The following is an 18,793-nucleotide window of genomic DNA, read 5'->3' on the forward strand; positions in this document are numbered from 1 at the left end:
ATCTGTTTCTTTTCTAAGGGTTTTGTCTGTGAAATGCCTCTGCCTAGCTGTGCAGCAGAGTCTTAGTCTTTTTATTATTGATTCCATGACAGCCTCTCTTCAGACGAAAACCCTTTCCCTAGGCTGTTTACCATGAATTGGTATTAGGCTATTTGGTTTTAGGGAATTTGTGAGTTAGGGGAGATCTTCCGATCAGAAGTAATTATTCAATTCCCTACTTCCATTTTGTAGATGAGAACACGAAGGCCCAGATAGCGGAAGCCTGCTCATTTAAGACGATGCAGCCAAATGAGAGCTGGTAGGATAACTAAGCCAGAAAGAGGACAAGGGGAATTTTTGTCTGGGAGGTTATCTCAGCACACAAGTGATCCTCCTGCCTCAGCCTCCTGAGTAGCTGGGACTATGGACGTAAGCCACCATGACCAGCATCGTTTCTCAAGAATGGTACTGTGATTATGAATCCAGATTTTGTTTCTCCAAGGAAAATAGTCTTGCCTAGGAGAATGCTAGGTTCTTAGATCTCATTTAGATGCCTTATTTGGGGCATGCAAGTTTTACTGAGCAATTGCTGCAGGTAAACAGCACTGGGTTAGGGGCTACAGGATTTGTGTGGGAGAGAGAACATTTTCTACTTTAAGGAATGAACAGCCTCTCTAGCGGAGGAGACAAATGTATTTACATAGAATAAATAGTTCAGGGAACAGGTAAGCCAGTGGATCGTTAAATGTCACAAGTGAGTTGTGAGTTGCAGGGATTTAGTGATGAGGGAAATCAGCTGAGGACCTCCCATTTTAACTTTGAGGACAGGGAGGATTTTCCCCTCCCTCCCCTGGATCTTGAGTACTGACCATTATAGGGAGGGTTTTGATAGGTGGAAATAGCATCGGCAGACCTCAGAAGGGTTATGAACAAGGCATGCTTTGGGAGGTCAGGGATCTGGCTGAACTGAAGGGGTCTCCTTTGAAGGGAGACATAATTATAGCAACTCTATTAATTGCTCAGTATGTATTGGGCATCTTGCTAAGATTTTCACACGTTGTTTTTTAATGATGAGTATTTTTTACAGATGGGAAAAATTGAGGCCCAGGGAATTTAAATAATTTGCTGAAGTTACACAGCATTAAGTTTCTGACCTGGAATTTGAACTCAGGATCACTTGATTTACGGTGGCCATATATTTGTCATTTAAACCAGCACCTTTTGAGAATAAAAGAGAGCACTGGTAATGATTACGCCGGGACAGCAGGTGTAAACCAGGGCTATCTGGGCAAATCAAGATATATGTTTGGTCACTCTGACTCCAAAGCCTGGTTTCACTTTGATTTCAATTGGAAGGGCAGGGTTACATTGTGGGTAGCTTTGAAGACAATTGATGGAGGCAAGTGAAAGGGGTTAGATAGACTGATTAACCTGATAGCACTGTATTGAATGGAATGGAGTAGAAGAGAGATGAGAGGCCAAAAGAATAATTAGTGGGTGACTTCATTAAAAGTAGGGTAGATGTGATGGAGATCTGAACTGGATGATGGAATGCAAGGGAGGTAAGACGTCTTATAAATTATTTTGTTTTGTTTTGTTCGAGACAGAGTCTTGCTCTGTCACCCAGGCTGGAGTGCAGTGGCACAATTTGGCTCACTGCAACCTCCACCTCCCAGGTTCAAGCAGTTCTACCGCCTTGGCCTCCCAAGTAACTGGGATTACAGGTGCTCGCCACCATGCCCGGCTAATTTTGTATTTTTAGTAGAGATGGGGTCTCACCATGTTGGCCAGGCCGGTCTCGATCTCCTGACCTCAAGTGACCTACCTGTCTTGGCCTCCCAGAGTGCTGGGATTACAGGTGTGAGCCACTGCTCCCGGCCTTATAAATTGTTTATAATGAAAAACCCCACACCTACTCAAAACCAGAAAGAATACAGTGAATCCCCATATGCCAGTGGTCCAGATAAAAAATGATTTGGTTTTGTCATATTTGCTTTATCTATCTTTTTCCTTGTATTTTCGTTCCATTTTTCTTTGCTGAAGCATTTAAAGCAAACCCAAACCTCACTTCACTTTCCCTCCCACCACAGCGTGCATTTCTAAAGAATATTGACTATCCATGGTGTCATTACCAAATTACCAAAGTTAATAAGAATTCTGATTATTTTACTCTTAAGTATCATCATTAAGTTTAGTAACCACATTTTCTGTTATCTTTTTTACTGTTTCCTTCCTTCCCTTGAATCAGAATCACAACATGGGAGAGAGAAACTCTTAAAACATTGTGGTTTTACGCCAAAACTGAGTCAAAAAGTTTTGAGCTTGATAAATGAGGAAAATTAGTTAACTGGTTAACTGGGAAGTAGAGTTTGGAAAAAGGAAAGTGATTGCAGAGAAAAACAGAAAGAGGTCCAATAACTTTTTTCATTTCAGACTTTTATTTTGAATAACCTCAAACCTTAAAAACATTGCAAGAGTAGTACAGATGAACACCTGTTTATCCTCTACCTGGATTCATCCGTTGTTAATATTTTGCCACACCGTGAAATACTTCAGCATGCACTTCAGGTCATTTTCCTACATAACCACATGCAAATATGGCATGCAGAACATTTCGCATTATTATGACACTTTTGTCTCTTAAACAGTTCATATTTACATTTCTCAAATATTTACATTAATTTTTTAATAACTTTTATTCAAATTAAATATTTTGTCTGTGGTACTACATAAATGACATGTCCTCTCACTGTTGTCACAGTAGGAGGCTCGTGATGTCAATTTGTCCCATTGTTGGTGAAATTAACAATGTGGTTAAGGTAGTGTCTTTCAGATTTTTCCGTATACTATCCTGTTCCCCAACAATCGTTTGCCTAGAGCTTTTAGCATTCATATTATTGCCTTAAGAAATCATTTACTGCCAGGTCTGGTGGCTCACACCTGCAATCCCAGCACTTTGGGAGGTTGAAGTGGGCAGATCACTTGAGTCCAAGAGTTTGACACCAACCTAGGCAATATGGCAAAATCTCATTTCTACAAAATTAGAAAATTAGCCAGGCATGTTGGTGTTGTGCACCTGTAGTCCCAGCTACTCGGGAAGGAGACTGAGGTGGGAGGATCACCTGAGCCCAGGGAGGTTGAGGCTGCAGCGAGCCGAGATCACACCACTGCAGTCCAGCCTGAGTGACCAAGTAAGACTCTGTCTCAAAAAATAAAAATAAACCATTTACTATAGTGCTGTAATGTGGTGGTGTTCTGTCGCTTCTTTTCAATTTATTACAGGGCATTCTGCTGTATCAGGAGCATTCTGATACCATGTTATAGGAATGGGGAAACCTGCTTATTTCATTATTTTCCAAGGACTTTATGGCGATTTTGAGAGTGGCCAGAACAGAGCTCGGGGCTGTCGATTCTGTGGGAGTGCAGTGAGTAAGGCTGGAGACGTCGAGTTGTAGAAACAGTCAGGGAGGAAAGGTTAGGTGCTTCCTCAGTTGCCAAGGAGGCTTGATTTAGCCTGGCATTCTCAGTGGGGGTTCACGAGTGTTCAGGCTCAGCTATCACAAAGCATTCCTTTTCATCTCCACACTGGCTGCAGGGTTTCCAATCCCATAGCTCATAAACAGGCATAGATATAGATCCAACAGAGAAGTTGGTTTGTTTTGTGTTTAAATTGAAAGAAGGTGGCCTTTGGGCATTTCATTCCCTTCCTTTTCATTTGGGTTTTGTTTTCTGACATTATATAGAACTTTATGTAGGAGAGATTCAAAGCAAATAAGAAGATGTCATGTTTGTATTGGATTCTAGGAAGTTTCTTGGAGGGCCACCGAGTTCTTGTAAATCCCAGTCTCATTTGGAGTTTGTGACTCTGCTCTCAGCTGCGACGAATAATTGGAAGGACTCTGTTAAAATGCTGGGCTCATTAAACCAGGGTCAGAAACCCGTCCCGGTTTGCTCAGCTGGGAGAAAAACCATTCCGTGTCCAAAGACAGTTTGGGTCGTGACCACCTGACCAGGCAGCCACAATGACTCTGATGTTGGGCACAAAGGGGAAGGGACTTTACAGTCTGAACTCACAAAGCACATCCTGATGAGGCCTTACATGTCCCACTCAACCTGTGGCCAAAACCCCACACTCAGCATCTTGGAGCGTGAATCAGTTGATTCTGTGCTCAGAGAGGGCTTGGCACACAATAGGTGCCTTCTTCACCTCACAGGATGATGGATATTTAGAGTGGTTAGAGAGTTCACAGCTGAACATTTGTTCATGTTTCCCAGCACTCAAAAGGTTGTTAGTGATAATAATGGCATAGCATTTATAGAAGAGGAAATGAAGGCACAGAGTGGCTGAGCCACCTGCCCAAGGCCACAAAGCCATTAAATAGCAGGGCAGGAGTTCTCTGCCCCTAACTGCTATGGTAATTGCCTGTCTTTCCTCATCTCCCATCCTGGCATTTTTATTTAAGCAGTGCCAGTTACTTGTGGTTCCTTTAACCTGTCATGTTGTCTCATGTCTGAATAACTTTGAACATGCAGTTCCCTGTCCCTGGAGTTTTTTCCCTTCACTTAATAGTTGGATATTTCTACTCTTAAGACACAGCTCAAATATTATTTGCTCTAGTAAGTCTTTACTCCTCATAACTCTCCCAACTTAGCCAGCTGATGCTGAGCCTTATATGCCTGCATCTCCCCACACAGCACACCTCCTTTATTTTGTTTACTGATCTGTCTTCCCAGTAGGCAGTGAGCCTATTAACAGCATGGATTGCATCTTTTCATCCTTGTATCCTTAGAACACAGTACACACTCTGAAATGTATTTGTGCCTTTTAAGCATTTTTGGGAATATAGTCTGACCCTGCCATTAAATATATGAAGGGATTTCAAAATGCTCATGGAAAATATGTATAGGAAAAAAACTATCCATGGATTTCAAAAATTTTTTGCATCAAAATAAACTTACATTAATTTATTCTAAGATATCTGAATAGGTACTAGTTTGATTCACTAAGAAGGACAAGACATCAATTTTAAAATAGCCTGGATTAGGCTGGGCATGGTGGCCCACACCTATAATCTCAGCACTTTGGGAGGCCAAGATAGGGAGATCACTCGAGCCCAGGAGTTCGAGACCACCCTGGGCAACATCATGAAACCTCGTCTCTACAAAAAATACAAAAATTAGCCAGGTCTGGTGGCATGTGACTGTAGTCCCAGCTACTCAGGAGGCAGAGGCAGGAGAATCACCTGAGCCCAGGAGATCGAGGCTGCAGTGAGCCATGATCGTGCCACTGCACTCCAGAACGGGCAACAGAGTGAGATCCTGTTTCCAAAAAAACAAAAACCAAACAAACACCCTGTATCAGTGCAACATGAATTCTAAAACTGAAGCAAGAACAAACATCCGTTTTTTGTTGTTGTTGTTGTTATTGTTGTTTTTTATTTTGAGATGGAGTCTTGCTCTGTCACCCAGGTTGGAGTGCAGTGGCATGATCTCGGCTCACTGCAACCTCTGCCTCCTGGGTTCAAGGCATTCTTCTGCCTCAGCCTGCCGAGTAGCTGGGATTACAGGTGCCCACCACCGTACCCAGCTAATTTTTGTATTTTTAGTAGAGACGGGGTTTAACCATGTTGGCCAGGCTAGTCTCGAACTCCTGACCTCATGATCTGCCCACCTTGGCCTCCCAAAGTTCTGGGATTACAGGTGTGAACCACCATGCCCAGCCCAAACATCAAATTTATGGTGAAGCTTGGGTGGAAGAATAGTGAAATAATGGATGCTTTACACATAGTGTATGGGGACAATGTCTTAAAGAAATCACAGTTTGCAAATGGGTAACTCATTTTAAGAAGGAATGAGACAATGTTGAAGATGAAGCCTGCAGTGGCTGACCATCCATATCAATTTACAAGAAAAAAATTCATCTTGTTTATGTCATATTAAATACAATAATAAACTCTATATACATATCTTTATATATATATATAAATTTAAGGAGATCAGAGCCCTCTTATTCAGTACAATCATGACTGGTAGTTGCTAAGTTTCTTATGACAAATACTGCATGCTGAAATACTGTAAAAATGGTTCTAGGTCACATATCCTACATAAGAATATGGTGAGATCTGATTTACAGGAACCAGCATTTTTAACTTTGTTTTGTCAAGAAGTGTGTATTTCTTATCTGTGGATGGGGGAAGAGGGAGATAGAGCACTAGATTAATAAAATTATTTTAAACATTTAATTTAATTAAAACAAATTTATGTGAGCTCAAACTATATATAAGGAAAACAATTTCCCCTTCACGCTGCTTCTAATCATACTGCCTGTCCTGGCGGAGCCATTGTCGACAGCTGAGTCTTTTTTCACATAGAACAAAATAGGGTTTGGCTGATTCACATTCTCACAGCAATGTTTGTGATCTCACGTGGACCTCCATACAGACCGAAAAATGTGATTCAAATAAACTTCCTTTCCAAGGTCCTCCCAGTAAACCTTCCCCCAGGAACAGCAGGGACAAAGGCTGTAAATGGAATTATGCTTTCCAGGGATATCTTAGGGAAAGAAATGCCGTCGGAATTCACAAATAGTTTGGCAGTGGTCCTTTTCCCCCCCGCTCTGTGGATTCGGCAGGGTTGGCAGCACAGGGCCCCGGCCCATGGCCCATCGCACCGCGGGGGAGCCCCAGCCCAGCCACCCCATCATCAGGGTGGCTGCACCGCCATGGCCGGCATTCCAGGCTCCAGGAGACCTCTGGAGCGTCCCTTCACCCTGTGCAACCTGAGTACTCGCTTCCTCTAAAGGAACTGGAAATGATCATCTTCCCAGTGACAGGCTGGGCTGTACCACATGCTACATCCAGGTAAAGTAAAATCACAGGCCACACGTGGCTGTGAGCACATGGCTGCCAGGAGGCTAAACGGGCCAGACTGGTCCAGATGTTTTCACAGAAATAGCTTCCTGGGCAGCATGTTTTCTGAGCTCCTGACTCGCAGAGTGAGTTCGTGCCACCATTAATTCTAGTAAAAGCCAACGTGTGTCAGTCCTGCAGGGAGAAGCCACTCCGGTCAGCGAAAGGAGAGGAACTGATATAGGAAAAAAGCACCCCAAAGATGTTCAACTTGGGTGGCGGGCACCTGTAGTCCCAGCTACTCCGGAGGCTGAGGCAGGAGAATGGCGAGAATCCGGGAGGCGGAGCTTGCAGGGAGCCGACGTCGCGCCACTGCACTCCAGCCTGGGCGACAGAGCGGGACTCCGTCTCAAAAAATAAAATAAATAAAATAATAAAATAAAATAAAGGAAAGGGAGCTCTCCCTGTACTTTGTTATATACATGGAGTCAGCGGGGATATATTTGATACGTCTAATAAGACAACTTGGCTTCTAAAAGTCTGAAGCTTCAATCCTTTTATCGAAAACCAAACTGAATAGTTTAGTCATGTGGATGTGAGGATTTGAAGGGTTTAAACGAAAGTGCTCTGAGAAACTGAAAAGTACAGCCCTGTTGCAGCAGAAAATGGTTTTTCAATGCATATCACTCACGTACTAAATTCAGACAGGCGCAGCTCAGCCACAGCATAAGGAAACAGGCTCAGTCAGGAAGTTTGGGGAACTCCAGGACCCGAGGCCATTGTGCTGTTTGGGTCCCCCCAGAATCCCTTCTTTGGTCTCAGTTTCACCCACACCAGCTACAGGAAAATGTGAGCCGAGGAGTGGACAGATTGTGTTCATTTCGTTATGAATAATGGGCACATTTAACCAAATGGGGGTGCTGGAAGGTAGAGTTGATAAATATATTTTTCAGAGAAGCCACACTTAACTCTTCAAGTGACAAACTTTTTTAGCTCTAGTATTTTCCATGGAAATCTTTTCAAAAGGCATGTGTTTGAATTCAGGCCTTTGAATTGAGTGCACATCAAATATAAATCAACTTTTTTTGGGGGCGGGTGGTTAAGGATCCTCATTCAAGATCCTTGTCCTCAGAGACTATGTGTGGCCTCTTGCCCTTGTGCTCACTGGGCCCTGATTGCTACCCTTTGCTTGGTAGGGGGCTTAGGTTGTCGGCAGTTGTCATTAATGATGGTTCCTCTACCTGCTCTGAAACAGAGCTGCTCAGAGATATTCCGCTCCCGCACCTATGAGATATAACCATCCAGCAGGAGCAATAGCTGACTGGGGTAGAATTACGCCAGGCTATAGTAGATGATGACGTAAACAAACATTCATCTAGTGTTGCTGCTAAAACTATTTTATAGATGTTGTTAACATCTACAACTAGTTTAACAAAACTAATTGTAATGAAACTAATTGTGATGAAACGAATTGAAACCTTTACATGAAAGGCAGTATCGACCGAACACTGTAAGTACCGGCTGGGCATGGTGGCTCATACCTGTAATCTCAGCACTTTGGGAGGCCAAGGCAGGCAGATCACTTGAAGTCAGGAGTTCTAGACCAGCATGGCTAACATGGGGAAATCCCATCCCTATTGAAAATACAAAAATTAGCCAGCTGTGGTATGTGGCATGTACCTGTAATCCCAGTTATTTGGGAGGGTGAGGCAGGAGAATCGCTTGAACCCAGGAGGCAGAGGTTGCAGTGAGCTGAGATTGCCCCACTGTACTCCAGCCTGGACAATAGAGACTGTCTCTCTCAAAAAAAGAAAGGCAGTACCCTTGATAAAGTGAGTGGGCCTCATCCAATCAGTTGAAAGGCCTTAAAAGCAAAAACTGAGGTTTCCTGAGGAGGAAGAAATTCTACCCCAAGACTGTAGCATCCACTCCTACCTGAGTTTACAGCCTGCCAGCCTGCTCTACAGATCTCAGACTTACTAGCTCCCACAATTCCTTAGAATAAGTCTCTGAATAGCTATATTACTGTCTCTTATTGGCTCTGTCTCTCTAGGGACCCATGACAGAGACAGGCAGTTATTCCCAATGTTTGGGAATGAGGGTGGGAAGGAGTGCGTGGTTGGAGGAAGGCCTAGCCCTCTGCCTATTCTAATCACTGAAGAATCAAATGAGCAAGGTCACCTGTATCTTGACTCAGAGTCTATGATGACTGAGTACTGTCTCCGAAGTACTCACTCTCTGCTGTATCTTGACGCAGAGTCTGTGATGACTTAGTGTTGTCTCTGAAGTACACACTCTCTGCTGTATCTTGACACAGAGTCTATGATGACTGAGTACCGTCTCTGAAGTACCCACTCTCTGCTGTATCTTGACGCAGAGTCTGTGATGACTTAGTGTTGTCTCTGAAGTACCCACTCTCTGCTGTATCTCGATGCAGAGTCTATGATGACTGAGTACTGTCTCTGAAGTACCCACTCTCTGCTATATCTTGACGCAGAGTCTGTGATGACCGAGTACTGTCTCTGAAGTACCCACTCTCTGCTATATCTTGACGCAGAGTCTGTGATGACCGAGTACTGTCTCTGAAGTACCCACTCTCTGCTATATCTTGACACAGAGTCTATGATGACTGAGTGCTGTCTCTGAAGTACCCACTCCCTGCTGTATCTTGACGCAGAGACTATGATGACTGAGTACTGTCTCTGAAGTACCCACTCTCTGCTGTATCTTGACGCTATGATGACTGAGTACTGTCTCTGAAGTACCCACTCTCTGCTGTATCTTGACGCAGTGTCTATGATGACTGAGTACTGTCTCTGAAGTACCCACTCTCTGCTGTATCTTGACGCAGAGTCTGTGATGACTGAGTCCCGTCTCTGAAGTACCCACTCTGTGTAGACAGTGTGACTCCGCGAATCCATGGGGTCATTCTTGTCTCCCTCGAGCTTGTGATTTGGAGCTGAAGTGACTGGCTTTGCACCAGATGAGAGGCAAATGCATGTGTGTTTGTATGTCTTAAGTTAAAATAAAATATCTAAGGCTTGTTTTCCTTCTTTTTCCTTTCCAGTCAACCTAACAGAACTGATTATATCTACTACGCTGATTCAATGTAGATTTAAACATTTTCACGCAATGAATTGGCTCTTTAAACATTGTTTTCCTTGATGGAAGGTAAATTGAGTCAAGCTATGCAAATAACTAGGCATTTCTGGATTTGTTTAAAGTCATGAGGTATTTTCCTACCAAGAGAAGACAAATTTTTATTTTAGAAAATGGAATCAGGAAGTTCTAAAGCATAAAAACAACACCCAGCAGGCCTAGCCCAATAAGGGAAGACAAGACTCAGAGGCAGCGTTACCTCTGTTAGTTACTTAAGATCCCTTCCACATGGGAGCCCTGGAGAAAGTGCTGGTGGCCACATATAAACCACGTAAATGTTTATATTTTCACCAACTGGCTCTGCGTCTTGAGTTAAATCTGCATTCTCTTCCAGAAAGGGCAACCTGGACCCGTGCTCCCAACTCATTTTTACCAGCCATTTGTACTCGTAACTCCTGGAGATGCTTCTGAGATCTTAAGCCAGCTTAGCCTTGACCCCTATCTGATGCACTATTCCCAGGATAACACTGTTACCTGAGAACGTTTTCCTTAAGTATTTTGGCAGTAGAGGCTTGTTTGAATTGGTGGTTTAAATTGGTTATGGACATGTGTTTTGTAGATTAGGACAATTCAGTTGGTAGGCTTATTGGATGTGTCTCAGGCCCAGGATGACTCTCCAAGCTTTGTAGACCATGGATGAGAAGCAGGCAGGAAGAGTGATTCATCGGAGCTATACTCCACTGTATTTGGTCTTGATTTTCATGAGCGCAAGTACCTTTTCATGCATTCTCTTTTATGAATACAGGAATTCATATCTTTGAGTGAAGATGTCTTAAAAATCTCAGTTTATGTGGGTGCTGGTCTGTAAGCTTCACTAAGTCTCTGCATGTGTCATGTGTATGTTTACTTTCTGCTGAAACCAAAAAGTTTTGTTTTGTTTTTTTCTCATTCTATGTTTAGTCACAGCTGGCAGGATAGACTACTGGTAGAGGAGGCATGTAGGTAGAAAATGTTGGGGTATTAATTCGGTAAGGTGTGTTTTTTTAGGGGAAGTAACATCCTTTGCTAAGAGAAACAAGCCCAAATCGCAGTACAAAATGTTTGTGGTTCACTGCTCAGTCCAACATAGAGGCTGCCGTGAGTTGGGTGGTGTGGTCTGGGGACTCCGGCTCGCTCCACCGAATGGTTTTGCCAGCCGCTTGGGCTTCGGAATTCTCCTCTGGATCCTCTGTATTTGGCTGAGAAAAGAATAAAGAGGGCAAACATGCAGGGTCTTTTGGGAGGTTTCAGAGGCCAGGCCTGGAAGTGGTGTGCGTGTACGTCCATCCGTGTTTTGCTGGCCAGAACTCAAGTCCCCTGGTCCCTCTTAGCTGCAAAAGAGCTGGGGAATAGAGTCAGGCTGTGGGTCAGGGAGGAAGAGGCAACACACAGATGGCACAGGACACTTTCATTCTGCGCCAGTCGCCGAGGGCGGGCAGGGAAGAGTGGGGTGTTGAAGGCCGTGGGATCCCAGAGTGGAGGTGGGAGAGGCTAACATGTCTCTTAGCGTCTGTAGTGCTCTGTATATTATATAGCAGGCACTGCACTGGACACTTAGTGCTCCCTATATTACATACCAGGCACTGCACTGACACTTTTCTTGGGGCAAGATGCCTCTCAATCTTCCATAGCCTGTGTAATGCCAGCACATCCAGAGACTTACCACTTTTTGAACTGTGTAGATGTGTTTTTCTGGGCTTGTCAGTTCTACTTGGTTTGAATTTGGTCTAGATGGGGGCAAGTTGTCAAATTTATTTGGAAGTGCCTCCAGAAAGTCTTTTGTGCCTGGAAGGGAACAATTATAGTTGCATTTTAATTAGTATTTAATTTACAAAAATGATGCATGTACAAACTTAGTTTCTGCAAGTCTCTAAATTGAACTTGAATATTATTTTATTCTGTGTCTTTTCAGAAAATATGAATAATCCCTTTCACTTTGATCAGTGTTGTTTTAATGTATGGGTTAACATATTAAATCCTTCCTAGCACAGAGCCACGTTTGATACCCCTGAACTATGTGTGTTTAAGATGGGGCCACCAAAGGCAAAAGAGGGACTGTGGTCTCTCCACAGAGAGGCACTTAACACTATTTATGCTCTTAATTAATCACATTTCTAAGTAAACACAAGTGCCCAAGCAAGCTGACTTACAGATACTATCAGCAAAACCTTTCCAAGAGCACTTAAGCTTGGCACAAGTCTGATAAATCTACTGCAAACAACAGGGGATTTTAAGTTCTCTATTCATTTTACAAGAGAACATTACAGGGGTGGAATTCCACTAGGCCCAGCTTGGGCCAGAATCTACATAAGTACTCAAAGAAGCCAGTTTGGGAACAGAAATATCTTAGTCAAAGATGAGTTTTGATTCACATAAAGAAGATGGATCTCTTATAATATATGGGTCCTGCACAAGGCACGTTTCTTATTTTAGCTTACGTCTGTGGCTCAGACATCTCAACACTCATAAATCGCACACATACGCATGCAGCCTGTTGGAGAAACTCCTGCTGCCTGTGCTGTTGATGGAGCCCTGTTGAAGTGTAGTGAGAAGGTGCAAGAGAATCCCACGAAGCTAAGCATCCTGCCAGCGCTATCCCCTACCTGGGGGGTGTGAGAGAGAGACAGAGAGACCCTGAGTTCCAGAACTCGTTTCTGCAGACTTGGCTGCTGGCCGCAGAAGGTCCATCCTGAAGTTCACAGGGCTGCTCACTCCCAGGCCACACACTCTGGAGAGGCTGGCAGTCAGAGCTACGGACAGAGCAATGGATGGAGAGGCGTAGAACCACGTCCCAGACAGCGTCATGGGGCAACCCATGTGCCTTCAACAGCAGGCTGCCCTTATTTTCTGTACTCTCCGGGCTACAGTACGCATCCTGGCCGCCTTCTCAGCACGTGCAGTCCAGAAAAATATCCATTCAAAGTGGAGCTCCCGTGATGCTGCCAGGGCTGATTCTCATGCAGGGCTTCAATTCTCAGTCTCTTGCCTTGTGCTTGGAGGACTGTGGCAGTGACTCCAGACCAACGTCCTTTCCACCAAGGGCCTGGGGAAGGGAGGTGTTAGTGAGCATTTTCCCCCCCAAAAAGCCAAGGCTTAGCTGCGTGTGGTGTGCACGCCTGTGGTTCCAGCTACTCTGGAGGCTGAGGCCAGGAGTTGGAGAGTGCAGTGAGCTATGATGGCACCACTGCCCTCCAGCCTGGGTGACAGAATGAGATCCCATCTCTATGAAATAAACAAAACAAAAAACAAGAAACGCCAAGACTTGAGTCTGTTGAGTCTGTGTCTCACTGGCTGAAGATGGATGGATTGTCTATTGACTCCTAAACCAAGTTAGTCTGTGTCTCACTGGCTGAAGCTGGATTGTCTGTTGACTTCTAAACCAAGTTATGGGGGTTGAGGGAATATGCTGCTTGTCTCAGACCAGAGGGCCTCACTCACACACTGTGGGCCTCACTCAGACACTGTGGGCCTCACTCACACACTGTGGGTCTCACTCACACACTGTAGGTCTCACTCACACACTGTGGGCCTCACTCACACACTGTGGGTCTCACTCACACACTGTGGGCCTCACTCACACACTGTGGGCCTCACTCACACACTGTGGGTCTCACTCACACACTGTGGGCCTCACTCACACACTGTGGGTCTCACTCACACACTGTGGGCCTCAGATCCCCTTTAACTCTTACAAATTATTCAGGGCCCCAAAGAGATTTTGTTTATCAATATTGATCATATTTGAAGATAAAATGGAGAACACCTTAACATATATTTGTCAATTTATTTTAAAAGAAAGATAGTAAACCCTTTCCATAAATAACTTAATTTTGTTAAAAATAACTACGGTTTCCAAAAGCAAAAATCATGAGAAGAGTGGCATCAGTTTTTGCATTTCTGCAGATCTCTTGAACATCTGGCTTAGTGCAAGTCAGCTGGATTTTCATATCTGTATCTGAGCTGGTCCTGTTGAAGTACTGGGTGTTAGCGCGACTGATGTATAGCGTGAAGGTCTGCTCTCACTGAGATACGTAGTTGTAAAACAGAGCCGTATTTTAGTATTCTCTTCAGATAGTTGTGCATATTTTTTCTTTAATACCACACTAAAACTGTACAAGTGCTAGTTTGTAAAAGTTATTTGCAATATGGAATCTGGAACCACATGAATTAGTTTTTTATATTTTGATCTATTAACATCCACTGGTCTGTCTTCCACTGTATTTATTTATTTAAAAAAATTTAAATTTGTATAAATTTACGGGTACAAATGTAATTTTGTGACGTGGATAGAGCACATTGTCGTGAAGTCAGGGCTTTTAGAGTGTCCGTCACCTGAATAACGTACACTGTACCTATGAAGTAATTTTTTATCATCTGCCCTCCTCCCACCTCCCTGTCTTCCACTTTGAACGGATCTTTTTCCATGCAGGATTTTGTGACATGATGCATGAATCATCTGGAAAATATTCAGTCACCGAGTTTTGCACATCTCCTAAATGTGGGCATATTTCATTTTATAGTATCAAAAATTCTTTAATATCCTTACTGATCACGTTAGAAAGCCATAAGTACTGGAATGCTGTCAAGCTCATGGTGGTGGATACACATTTTGCAAAATTCTAATTTTTGCTTGAAAGCTCTAATTTTATCATTGGCAACAAATCCCGTCAGTGGCTTCTTAAACTTGCAAACTCCACTTCTTTCATTTTAGAGAAAATGCTGGCCAGACACGGTGGCTCATGCCTGTAACCCCAGTGCTTTGGGAGGCCAAGGTGAGAGGATCGTTTGAGGCCAGGGGTTTAAGACTAGCCTGGGCAACATAGTGAGACCTCATCTCTACAAAAAATAAAAAAGAAAAATTATCTGTGCATGGTGGCGTGCACTTTTAGTCTAGCTATGCTGAGGGGAGAGGGGAGGATAACTTGAGCCCAGGAGTTCAAGCCTGCAGTGAACCAGATTAAGGGCTGAGATTGGGTATATCCAAGTCTGAATAGTCACAATTTGTCTCTCAGTCTTTCTTATTTAGTTTTATTTATTTTTTATTTTTTTAAAGCAGGGTCTCGCTCAGTCACCCAAGCTGGAGTGCAGTGGCATAACTGTGGCTTAGTTGAACTCCTGGGCTCAAATGATCCTCCTACCTCAGCCTCCCACTACAGGTGCATGCCCCCACACTTGGCTAATGTGGGGTCTCACTATGTTACCTAGTTACCCAGGCTGGTCTCAAACTCCTCGGCTCGAGCAATCCTCTGTCCTTGGCCTCCCACAGTGCTAGGACTACAGATGTGAGCCACCGCGCCTGGCCATCAACTTTTCTTCCAAGTAAAGATGGTGTTCCATGAAAACTGTGGCTCGTTGAGCTCACAACTTAAAACACTTGCACAAATGCTTTTTGCACATTATCCTTGGATGTGCATGAAAGAGCTTTATGTGTAGTTACCATTTCTTTACACAGGATAATAAAAAGAGCTGTACTCACAGGTTGAAATTTAATAAAAATAATTTTTAATGCTTTATCAAGACCCTTCTTAAGTGTAACTGACTATTGAACATGAATGCCTAATGGGAAAGAATATAATGAGTATTAGCTGCAATCTTGATTTGTGCCAAATCACCTGCATTCTTACCTACCACTGCCTTTGCACCCTAGTGCAAATGTCAACACAACAAAAAAAGCAATTAACATCTTGTGTTTTGACCTCATGGACACCCTGAACGTATCTTGGGGATTCCCATAGCCCATGTTTGGAGACCTGCTGGTTTAGACCCCTGAAGGTCTACCTTTGTGGTGCTGGGCTCACGGCTTCCCCAGTCCACGTGGCCTGAGAGGATGGAAGGAGCAGTTCCCCAAAAGAAATCCGAAGTTTTTCATTTTGTTTTTGTTTGTTTGCTTTGTTTTGTAAGGGAAAAAATAAAAGTGAATGGATATTGAATGGCCAAAATAATAGTCTTCCACACTGCACTTACCATGGATACTGTTCTATAACCTACATTCTCTAAATTCCTTCATATAATAATAGCAGGTATATACCATGTTCCCACTATGTGCCAGGCTCGGTGCTGTTTTATTTATAAATGTTTTCTCACTTCACCCTTAGTGGTCCTTTGAGAGTAGGGACATCTTATTTTGCAGATGAGGATGTTTGTAGCAGTTATTTACCTACAGACACTCAGTTAAGTGGTGGAGCTTGGATTCGCTTCTAACTCGTTTCTAGGTCAAGATCCCAAAATGCAACATATTATGCTGTGCAGCTAAATATATTTTAATAAATAGATGATTTCTCAGTTTCTAAATCAACAGTAGACTATTTATTTATTTATTTATTTATTTTTATTATACTTTAAGTTCTAGGGTACTTGTGCACAACGTGCAGGTTTGTTACATATGTATACATGTGCCATGTTGGTGTGCTGCACCCATTAACTAGTCATTTACATTAGGTATATCTCCTAATGCTATCCCTCCCCTATCCTCCCTCCCCACAACAGGCCCCAGTGTGTGATGTTCCCCACCCTGTGTCCAAGTGTTCTCATTGTTCAATTCCCACCTATGAGTGAGAACATGCGGTGTTTGATTTTCTGTTCTTGCGATAGTTTGCTGAGAATGATAGTTTCCAGCTTCATCTATGTCCCTACAAAGGACATGAACTCATCCTTTTTTATGGTTGCATAGTATTCCATGGTGTATATGTGCCACATTTTCTTAATCCAGTCTGTCATTGTTGGATATTTGGGTTGGTTCCAAGTCTTTGCTCTTGTGAATAGTGCCGCAATAAACATACGTATGCACGTGTCTTTACAGCAGCATGATTTATAATCCTTTGGGTATATACCTAGTAATGGAATGGCTGGGTCAAATTATATTTCTAGCTCTAGATCCCTGAGGAATCGCTACACTGTCTTCCACAATGGTTGAACTAGTTTACAGCCCCAGAATCTACAAAGAACTCAAACAAATTTACAAGAAAAAAACAACCCCATCAAAAAGTGGGCAAAGGATATGAACAGACACTTCTCAAAAGAAGACATTTATGCAGCCAACAGACACATGACTCTTTCATTCAGTGAAATTTTAAACAGTAGCCTGATCTGTAAAACAGACCAAAGCAATGCTGACTGGTTGAAGGGGAGGTAATCTGTATTGTCTGAAGGGGATTAGACAGCCTCAGTGTCCCTCTGGTCCTTGAGCAGCCCCCAAGGTACTGTGAAGAAACTATTGGGGTTCCCTGGGTGCATATCAGTTTGAAAATCTCTGTTCCTGTAGCATAATCTTTAAATATCACCCATATCTCTGAGTTGTAGAAGAGAAAAGTTGTTTTGCAGAAAGCCTTTGGGGAAAGTGGCTTGCTTTGTTTTCCTGTATGTTAATCTGAACTTTTCGCATCGTAAAAGGAGTCGATGTAGGGTTTTCGTTTGCGCCCCTCCAGTAGTACATTTCAGGTGTGATGGATATAGTGATAGTAATGCAGAAGCTCCTTCCTGGGGTGAGAGACAGCGTACAGGGTGGCGGGAAGGCACCCGCACAGGAGGAGGAAGACCTGGGCCTTGGTCTGGCCTCCTCACGAATCACTATGTCACCCTCTCTGTCCGTGTCTCAGTTGTCTCATATCATTCTTAGATGGCGGCTCAGGGTTAAGTGGTGGCTCTTAACCTTTTTTTGGTCCCAGGCCTATGTGAGAATTTGAAAATGCTCTAAATGAATATTTATGGAAAAGTTCAAGTTTGCATTGCATAGGTTTTTGTGTACTGCTTGGAGACAGGAAGAGAAGGATTTCCCATGTTAAGAACTCTTGAGTTGGGTTATTTTATTTTTTTTAGATGGAGTCTGGAGTGCAGTGGCGCAATTTCGGCTCACTGCAACCTCCACCTCCTGGGTTCAAGTGATCCTCCCGCCTCAGCCTCCCAAGTAGCTGGGATTACAGGCATGCACCACCACACCTGGCTAATTTTTGTATTTTTAGTAGAGATGGAGTTTCACCATGTTGACCGGGCTGGTTTGGAACTCCTGACCTCAGGTGATCCGCCTGCCTCTGAGTCCCAAAGTGCTGGGATTACAGGTGTGAGCTGCAGCACCCTGCCGAGTTGGGTTAATTTTAAGATTCCTTTCATCCATTCCTTTGTAAAATATTAATATCAGGCAAATGTGGAATTATTGAAAAATAAATTTCATTTGTGTTTCCAGATAATTAAGAATTAGCAATTTCAGCATAATTTTTATAAATGATTATTAATAAGCTGTATGTGGTTTGCTGGTAAATATTAAAGTGTATTATGATAAATTACTAACTTAAAAATGACAACTCTCTAATTCGGTCCCTGACAAAATAATAAATCAGAAGTATTTGTCTTCTATTCTTGGCTTCTGGCTAGAGGTCATTAATTATTTAACTACATTAAGAAATAGGAATAAAATTATAAGAATAATAGAAATATAGTTATAATAATTTGTAAGCATATAAAGATCTTTTTCCGAATACGCATTTTATATTTTTACTGAAAAAATAATTTTGCTATTTTGTGGCTTTTTTTCCAGATACTTTGAGAAAAGTCATACAGAAGGCACGTGAGTCCAAAATTGATTATGATAAGGTAATTTTTCATTGGTGTATTTATTATTAAAAATATGAAGTATGAGAAACATTTTGGCTGACTTGAAAGTAAATCTTTAAACAACCAGTTATTCAATCTGCAATTTTAGTAACCTTTTTTGACTAAGAACTTTCATGGAATATTGAACCACCTTACAAATCCCATTTGAACCATAGCAGAAATTTCAAAAGTAGCATTTGAAGAAAGCCTTTCAAGTTGTATGTTATTTAAAAATTAAAAAC

At 42.8% G+C, this 18,793-nt stretch overlaps 1 protein-coding gene across 1 annotated transcript in view; it reads left to right on the top strand.

The window, feature by feature from the left end:
• The window catches only part of PROM1 (prominin 1), a 127,761-nt gene that overhangs the window by 38,558 nt on the left and 70,410 nt on the right, over nt 1-18,793 (top strand). Inside the window, exon 4 of the mRNA XM_011984133.1 lies at nt 18,496-18,551. Within this exon, the coding sequence (XP_011839523.1) occupies nt 18,496-18,551 (56 nt within the window). The remainder of the gene's footprint in view (nt 1-18,495; nt 18,552-18,793) is intronic.

Source organism: Mandrillus leucophaeus, unplaced genomic scaffold, assembly GCF_000951045.1.
Source record: "Mandrillus leucophaeus isolate KB7577 unplaced genomic scaffold, Mleu.le_1.0 Scaffold261, whole genome shotgun sequence".
Classification (NCBI taxonomy): domain Eukaryota; kingdom Metazoa; phylum Chordata; class Mammalia; order Primates; family Cercopithecidae; genus Mandrillus; species Mandrillus leucophaeus.